The sequence below is a fragment of the Sinocyclocheilus rhinocerous genome, unplaced genomic scaffold (assembly GCF_001515625.1).
Source record: "Sinocyclocheilus rhinocerous isolate Xijiao unplaced genomic scaffold, SAMN03320098_v1.1 scaffold2731, whole genome shotgun sequence".
In the NCBI taxonomy this organism is placed as follows: domain Eukaryota; kingdom Metazoa; phylum Chordata; class Actinopteri; order Cypriniformes; family Cyprinidae; genus Sinocyclocheilus; species Sinocyclocheilus rhinocerous.
In genome coordinates, this window is record NW_015645562.1 from 68,378 (window position 1) to 76,908 (window position 8,531).

Sequence of the window (8,531 nt, forward strand, 5' to 3'; positions counted from 1 at the left end):
AGGCATTGATTTCATGGAATGACCCTTGTGTTTTCACTTGAGTAGCCTATAGTTTTTGGTTTCTAGCCTCTTCTGCTCGCGTCTCTAAACACAGACGATCAGCACGATCAGCAGATGTGTGTTTATTACTATGTTTTTCAGCATGTGAAGAAATCATTTGACATTTCAGATCCTGGAGAAACTCTGTGTGAAATATAGAGCAATAACTAAAACCTATTATCAGTATTTATATGTTTTTCATTATTCTTTTGTATTTGATTGTTTTCTAGCATTATACTTGAGAAAGTGTCAATGCAATTTAATGTTTAATGCATATTATTCAAATGTAACCTCAAGAGATCCTGCTGTTGTCGTCAGAGCTGTTTAAGCACCCAAAGGTGATCAGAAACTCCACCCTCTTACAACACTTACCAGGAAGAGACTGACTTGTTATTTCTGCTTTCTGTCACACTGATTTTCTTCTCTTTGACAGAAGCAAACAAGAATCAGCCATCAGTGGACAACAAAGAGAAAAACTTTGAAGAAGTATTTTTGGCTTTTGTTTCTGGACAGACAGCAGATCTTTTTGATTCTTGTGGTTATTCATGTTTGAAACCATTATTCAGAAAGTGAAAGTAAAGTTTAGGTTCCTGGCGCTCAAACTGTGAAAATGGCTTCTCTATCTGTAGAAGAGCTTTCTTGTCCTGTGTGCTTTGAAATCTTCAAGGCTCCTGTTCTTTTATCATGTAGTCACAGTGTCTGTAAAGAGTGTCTTCAACAGTTCTGGAGAACCAAGAAAACTCAGGAGTGTCCTGTCTGCAGGAGAAGATCCTCAAAAGAACATCTTCCAATTAATCTTGCGTTAAAAAACTTGTGTGAGTCGTTCCTGAAGGAGAGAAATGAGAGCCGTTCATCAGGATCTGAGGAGATTTGCAGTTTACACAGTGAGAAACTCAAACTCTTCTGTCTGGAGGACAAACAGCCTGCGTGTGTCGTGTGCAGAGATTCAGAACAACACGACAATCACAAATTCAGACCAATAAGTGAAGTGGTTTCATCATATAAGGTAAGACAAATGTCTCTTGTTTCATATGTAAAGAGCAATAAATCATAAACACAAATATCATTACATTCATGCAGTCAATATTTCTCTCTGCCATTTTACTCAACTTCATATGACATAAACTCTGCTAAAACATATTTGCCCCCATACTGAGCCACTTCTGTGAAGGTTTGCTACTGTGTCAAGGTTTTATTTTTTTATTTATTTTTTAAGAGAATGGCTCTCACTTTGGTTCTTTGGAGTCCAAGAGCCTTTGTAATGGTTTTATAACCCTTCCAGATTGATGTATTTCAATCATGTTTTTTGTCATAATTTCTGGAATATTTTTTCACTGCACTGTATGATCACTGTATTCTTTTCTCTTCACTGTAATCTGGTGTTTTATATATTTTTATTTTGTCCAATTCTAGGAGGAGCTCAATACAGCACTGAAGTCCTTACAGGAGAAACATAAAAAGAGAGAAAATATGAAAGGAGAGTTTGAGAAAACAGTTCAACACATCAAGGTCAGGAAACAAAATCAAGAGTCAAATCAAGAGTCTCTCTTGGATCTGAATGATGTGATGTGTTGATGCGTGTTGATTGAGATGATTGAAGTGAATGTGATTTGATTTCAGTCTCAAGCTGAGCACACAGAGCGTCAGATTAAACAGCAGTTTGAGAAGCTTCCTCAGTTTCTCAGAGATGAAGAAGAAGCTGCAATCACTGCACTGAGAGAGGAAGAGGAGCAGAAGAAGCAGATGATGAAGGAGAAGCTGGAGGAGATGAACAGACACATCTCAGCTCTTTCACACACAATCAAAGACACGGAGGAGATGATGAAAGCCAGTGACGTCTGCTTTCTGAAGGTCTGATTTCAGATCATCCATTGATTGATTGATTGATGATTGATTGAGTTCTTGATGATCAATGGTGTGTTTGTTCTGCAGAAGTTTCCAGTCTCGATGGAAAGGTGAGTGATCTGCTGGTGTCTCTGGTCTCTCTGCTTCTGATCCAAAGCCACTGCAGTTCTGATCCTGAATGTTCTTCCAGAGTCCAGATCTCACAGCCGGATCCACAGACGCCTTCTGGAGCTTTGATTCATGTGCCGCGTTACTTGGGCAACCTGCCCTTCAGAGTCTGGAAGAAGATGCAGGACATTGTCCAAAACAGTGAGTCTGGAGAAGATCTGTGCTGTTACACATACACTGGAAATGAGCATGAGGGAATATTTACAGATTTCAGCATTATGTGTGAATAACCAGATGAGCTACTACACCAAAATGAGCCGTAAACAAGAGAAGAACAACTTTGCTCCACATGATATTTACAGTTACAGTGATACAGCAGATCTCAGTTCAGTTTGATTTATTATCAAATCTAAAATTTCTCAAGCACATACAGGCGCGGCTCGTCGCAGAGCCCCATCAAAATATTAATCCACAACACAGACCTCTATATAAACTGAAACAATAATAAATTGTAAATGTGTTCAGCATTCTGCAACAAATATTTTTCAGATTTTCGATACTATTTTAAGTCGTAAAGTAAGCAGTATATATTAAAATCCCGCGCATGGCTTTAGCAGGCATGTATACATGATACTAAGCGGGGCAGACGGTGCCTGAGACCTCCCGAGCTCAACAGCGCCCCACAATTTTGCAACGTAAATCTGTGGTGAAAAGGGGAACTGCAGCGCGCTCTAATCGTGAACCATTGGGGCAGATTTGAGACTGCCCCGCTTATTTTAACGTTACCTTACGTGAACCTCGCTCCACCAAGACGATATCAGTCCGCTTCAGCTTTGTGTCTGCATCAGGTCAGTAACTAGTTGGCATGTCTGTTTTTTTTCTATGTGGAGTAGTGGATCAAATTAACAAAGTATTAATCATTTAGTTTAAATGTGCTCACATGAATAGCCTTTATATGGTTCTATTGTGTTTGTTTTATTATTATTCTGAGAATAGACATGTGATCATCTTTCCTCACCCGAATTGCTCCACAACTTGTAAGATTCTAAATCAACATTTGGATAAATGCTATATTAAGGCTAGGGCTGGACAATAATTCAATATCAATATGTATCGCGATATATTTTTTTTTTCAATAACGGTGATATGATTTTTAAACACATTTCCGATATTTCGATATCCATTACCAGTGTTTTCCATACATTGATTAATTTGTGGCATTTGACTTCGTTGAATAAACATGAGCACTGCACGTTTCAAAATCAAAACACGTCGCCGGTGTTTTATATTAATGTATCTCTGAAGGGAAAGGACTGTCTTCAGAACAGTTTTGATGGCGTTTTTTAAATTTTATCTGATAAAGAAGCGTTCATGAGCGTTGCTGATTTGATTACAGCCGTTACCAGGGAAACCGCTAGTTCTACCGCTCTATAAGCGCCTCCTGCTGGCAGACAATCAGTTTGCATTTTCAATAAGCCCGACTCCAGCAACATGTTTTTGTTATTGCTCTTTTATTTATTTGTTTTTGTTTTCTGCAGCACTTTTCGTACTCTTTATACTGGCTAAAGCACATTTGTTTCAATCTATAAGAATGATCAGCCTACACTACCAGTCAAAAGTTTTTGAACAGTAAGATTTTTAATCAAAATCAAAACACGTCGCCGGTGTTTTATATTAATGTATCTCTGAAGGGAAAGGACTGTCTTCAGAACAGTTTTGATGGCGTTTTTTAAATTTTATCTGATAAAGAAGCGTTCATGAGCGTTGCTGATTTGATTACAGCCGTTACCAGGGAAACCGCTAGTTCTACCGCTCTATAAGCGCCTCCTGCTGGCAGACAATCAGTTTGCATTTTCAATAAGCTTTATTCTCTTCTGCTCACCAAGCCTGCATTTATTTCATCCAAAGTACAGCAAAAACAGTAACAATTTTAAATATTTTTACTATGCAAAGCTTGGAGTCAGTATAATTGTTTTTTATTTTTTTATTTTTTTGGAAATAAATTACAGAAATTAATACTTTTATTTAGCAAGGATGCTTTAAATTGATCAAAAGTGATGATAAAGACATTTATAATGTTACAAATGTTACAAAACAAAGTAACAAAAGGTTTCTATTTCAGATAAATGCTATTCCTCTGAAATGTTTATTTTATTAATCAAAACTTACGTTTTCAACATAATAATAAATGTTTTTTGAGCAGCAAATCAGAATATTAGAATGATTTCTAAAGGATCATGTGACTGGAGTAATGATGCTAAAATATAGCTTTGAAATCAATGGAATAAATTACATTTTAAAATTGTTCAATTAAAAAAAAAAAAAAATTTATAGTAAAAATATTTCAAAATGTTACTGTTTTTGCTGTATTTTGAATCAAATAAATGCAGGCTTGGTGAGCAAAAGAGAATTATTTTAAAACATTAAAAATCTTCCTGTTCAAAAATTTTTGACTGGTAGTGTGTGTTAGCCTATAGTTTGAAGTTAAAGATATTAATGTTAATTAGGTGAGTCTGAGACTATTATTTGACAGTGATTTCACATTTATTGTTTGTATGAAGGCTAAATACAAATAAAAGTTGAACATTAATTTATTTGTGCTGTTTTTTTTTTCTTCTAAAATATTATATGGTTCTATAAATTCATTTTTCATAAGTTTGTATGCACAGACATCTGTTGTGGGCATTCTTGGCAGTTTTTACGAGGCTTAATAGTGTTCATATCGATATCGGAATTATATCGTATCGACCGAAATTAAGAAATATATTGTGATATAAATTTTGGCCATATCGTCCAGCCCTAATTAAGGCAATTATAATACAGCATTTTATGCTGTTGTCCGAACCTGTCAAACAACATTAGCGTGCCACCCACAAGATAACGCAAGGACAACATTTTGTCCACATGTGTTCAGAGATTAGAATATAAACTTACAAAATGTTTTTCATATATTACGACCCAGAATCTGCGCCACCTAAATGTATGGTCAGGAGCCGCTACTGAGCACATATTTACTGTAACAACACTGAGAGTAGAGCTGCACGATTCTGGATTAATTGAGAATCATGACTTTTTGTCTCAAATAGAGATCACGATTCTCTCACGATTCTGAACGAAACAAAATAATTTGTGACAAAGTATTAATTGCTGCAATCTATTTAACAGTGTTTAATTAATTTGAAAGAATTATTAAACATTTTAATATCTAATATATATACAGTGTTGGGGGTAATATATTACAAGTAACGCAAGTTACGTAATCAGATTACTTTTTTCAAGTAACTAGTAAAGTAACGACTTCAGAGTGACTTTACTGACTTTTACTGAAATTATGCATCTGAAGGGCTTTATTACAACATGACAGTCGAAATAATAAGAAACAATCCCACCAAAAAGGATTTGCTCAGCATTCAAATGTTTCTCAGGAAGATTATTTATTTATCTAAAAAAGGTTTCATTAATGTCAAATACTAAAATAAATAAATATTCTATGGAAATGCACTTTAACAATTTAGTTGATAATCTAAATTATAGGCCTGCTATGAATTATATACAGGCCTATATTTTTTATTTAAGAGATTTAATAATAGAAATAAAAGGCATATAGGCTATGATGAATAATGAGCAAGTTTGAAATGTGCTTTTAATTTATGGAATTATTAAATAACTCCATAAATAACTAATAATTACTGCAGCCTTCTGTTTCAATTCCGAGGGATTCGTCTTATCTCAAAGCGTCTAACTTTAACTTTTCACTTGAGAGAAAAAAAAAACATATATATATATATTGGCCTACGAATCACGAATATCTGTGTATCTCAGTACCAGCACGGATGTGTGATTCAGCTCTTCTGTTTATGTAGCAACACATCACGTGATCGCCAGTGGGGTCACATGACACGCGCCAGCCAATAGGATTGCACGAGTGCGGCACCATCAGAGATCAGAGGAAGAGCCCTGAAACTTCGCTTTATTGCTTTTGTTTCTTTTGATCGAATCCAGGTTTCCGGTTCCTGAAGCAGCTGCAGGTGAGCCCGAGTCTCTTTCAGCTCAGATATGCGTTACATCTGCGGTTATAACGCTCCAGTTAGCAGCGTTACACACACAGAGCTGTTTATTTCCTTCTGACTGATTCAGTTTGTGTTGTTTAGTTTTGTCAAGTTCAGCAACTCAGTCATGTATGGGTTCGGTGGGTTTTCTTCATTGTAAATAAAAGTCCTCCTCGTTTGGTTTGTTAACCGCTTCTCCTGCAGTTTTGTAAATAAATGAATGTCCGGCTCATATTTCATCTCAAATTAAATGTGTTATTTTAAGCGATATAGTGATATCTTACTGATTATTAGTCACTAATACCCGATTCAAACTATCGTTACCACGTGTTCAAAATAAATAATAATTATATTATTATTAATAAATAAATTATTATACATATTATTAATACATGACACCATTTTGTTGTATTACTTTATATACTATGCTTTCCTTAAGTAATATATAATACTACATGTAACATAATAATGTATATATAGTCATAATTTATTGCGTGTGTATATATATATATATTGGGATTTGAGCAGGTTATTGCATAGATAGACGGATATCATTTTGTCTTGCATGGCAGTCAAATAGTGAAGAGCAAATGCAATAAATGCACTGCAAAAACCTGTCTTGTTTTCCATTAAAAATATCTAAACGTTTACTTGAGAAGCACAGCGGTGTAAGATAACAGCTCTTTTTTCACCTTACATATATTGAATTTATTCGTCTTACCTCATAGGCAAATACATTTTTTTTTTCATTTTGAGTAAAAAATCTTATTTTAAAATGCACAAGTCTGTCACATGCTGTTTGAGTCTTAAGTAAATGCTTCTTGTTTTAAGGATGTTCATATATTTTTACTGGAAAACAAGACGAAAATGCAGATTTTCGTGATTTACGTGATTTTCTTTTCCTATAACTATGATTAACTTATGCAGGACAGGCGTTCATACACTGTGGCTGATTTCTAATATATATTAGCATAATTATGTAGAGAGTATGGATGATATGAAAAAAATATGGATGAGGTGAAGTGTCTAAGCACGTACTTTGAAAAGAAGCACTAAAATCTCAATATTGTACATTGTTATATTGAAATTAAAGAAGTATTGAACAGTAGTGGATGAAATTGTTTATTTGATTTAAGGTTATTAGTACAGTATTGTACAAAAGCATCATGCGGCTGACCACAGGTAATAGTTGTTGCATTTGAAAGGTTTAGTGTGTACATTTATTTTTGCATTCCTGTTTTATGCTTTAAAAATAATCTAATCACACTTCATTTGTTGTACAGTAGTAGGTAAGAGTGTGAATATAAGCTGGCAATGATGAGTATAAACAACTGAAACATTAACAGCACACCTGTATATTTATGCATGACAACAAAAACGCAAAAAACATTCAGTCAAATGAATCAACTGAGCAGATGCTTCTTCCCAAGAAACTGCACTTTCCTGTCGAAAGCTGTGGAGCGAATCGGTGCGTTGGCTTCGTAGAAGGGATTCATTGCAAACTGGGTAAAAACACAAAAATGTTTTAAAACAAATGCTATGCATTTATATGGCACTGAAATATCACTACAGAATAATACGGATTTTACCTTGATGTACAGATCATAAACATCATTAAAGAAGTTCTTGATTCCGTCCTCTTGCCGAACATCATGGAGCATAATAAATCTCATATGTATGCAAGAGAGTTAAAGAATAATACATTTACAGTTAGACATTTAGCAGATGCTTTTATCCAAAGTGACTTACAAATGAGGACAATAGAAGCAATCAGAATCAACAAAAGAGCAATGATATGCAAGCACTATAACAAGTCTCAGTTAGCTTAATGCAGTACACATAGCAAGGGTTTTGTTTATTATTATATAATAAATAATAAGAAAACTGAATTGAAAAAGAATAGAGCAAGCTAGTGTTAGAGGCCCTTTTTTTTGCTTTTGTTTACTGTATAATAAAAAATAAAAAAAACAATACAAAAAGATTAGAGAAGCTAGTGTTTTTTTTACATACTTAACACATTTAATACATGCAATAGGTCTGTTAAATATGGGTGATTCTTCAACTTGAAACTTATTTAGATCATTTTTTTTTGATCTGTGCTAAACATCTATCAGCCTTGGAATAAAAATCGGATGGTTATGATGGCACTACCTGGGATACTTTGTTATACAAAATTGCAAATAAATATAAAATTAATTGAAAATATGATTTTAGGTTTTTATAAAAACAATGCAGAGTAGACTTTTTCAGATTTTCAAAGCTTTATACAGTTTTTAAAAAAAATGTCTATATAGAAAATCAGAGTTATTATAGTTAACTAAAACTGTTACTTGAAATAAAATATAACAATTTACCATTTATATAAAAAAAGATATTTAACTGAATCTAGTTGAAATCAATGTACTGAAATAACTAAAACTAAAATAAAAAATTAAATTAATAAAATCTAATACATATACATTATATATATATATATATATATATATATTA

The 8,531-nt window shown here is 33.8% G+C and overlaps 2 protein-coding genes across 3 annotated transcripts in view; one reads left to right on the forward strand and one right to left on the reverse strand.

Moving 5' to 3' along the window:
• The first annotated feature begins 1,779 nt into the window (after window positions 1-1,779).
• On the forward strand, window positions 1,780-2,282 carry LOC107706711 (tripartite motif-containing protein 35-like). Its single transcript, XM_016510520.1, has 3 exons — window positions 1,780-1,890; window positions 1,972-1,994; window positions 2,075-2,282. The coding sequence occupies exons 1-3, from the start codon at window positions 1,783-1,785 to the stop codon at window positions 2,280-2,282; spliced, it is 339 nt and encodes a 112-aa protein (XP_016366006.1). The 5' UTR covers window positions 1,780-1,782.
• Window positions 2,283-6,929: 4,647 nt separating this feature from the next.
• Window positions 6,930-8,531, reverse strand: part of trappc2 (trafficking protein particle complex subunit 2) — a 2,482-nt gene continuing 880 nt past the window's right edge. For both annotated transcript variants that reach the window (XM_016510524.1, XM_016510523.1), the window contains exons 4-5: window positions 7,631-7,716; window positions 6,930-7,543 (exon numbers count right to left, since the gene is read on the reverse strand). In XM_016510524.1, coding sequence (XP_016366010.1) covers window positions 7,445-7,543; window positions 7,631-7,716 — 185 coding nt within the window. In that variant the 3' untranslated portion in view covers window positions 6,930-7,444. The remainder of the gene's footprint in view (window positions 7,544-7,630; window positions 7,717-8,531) is intronic.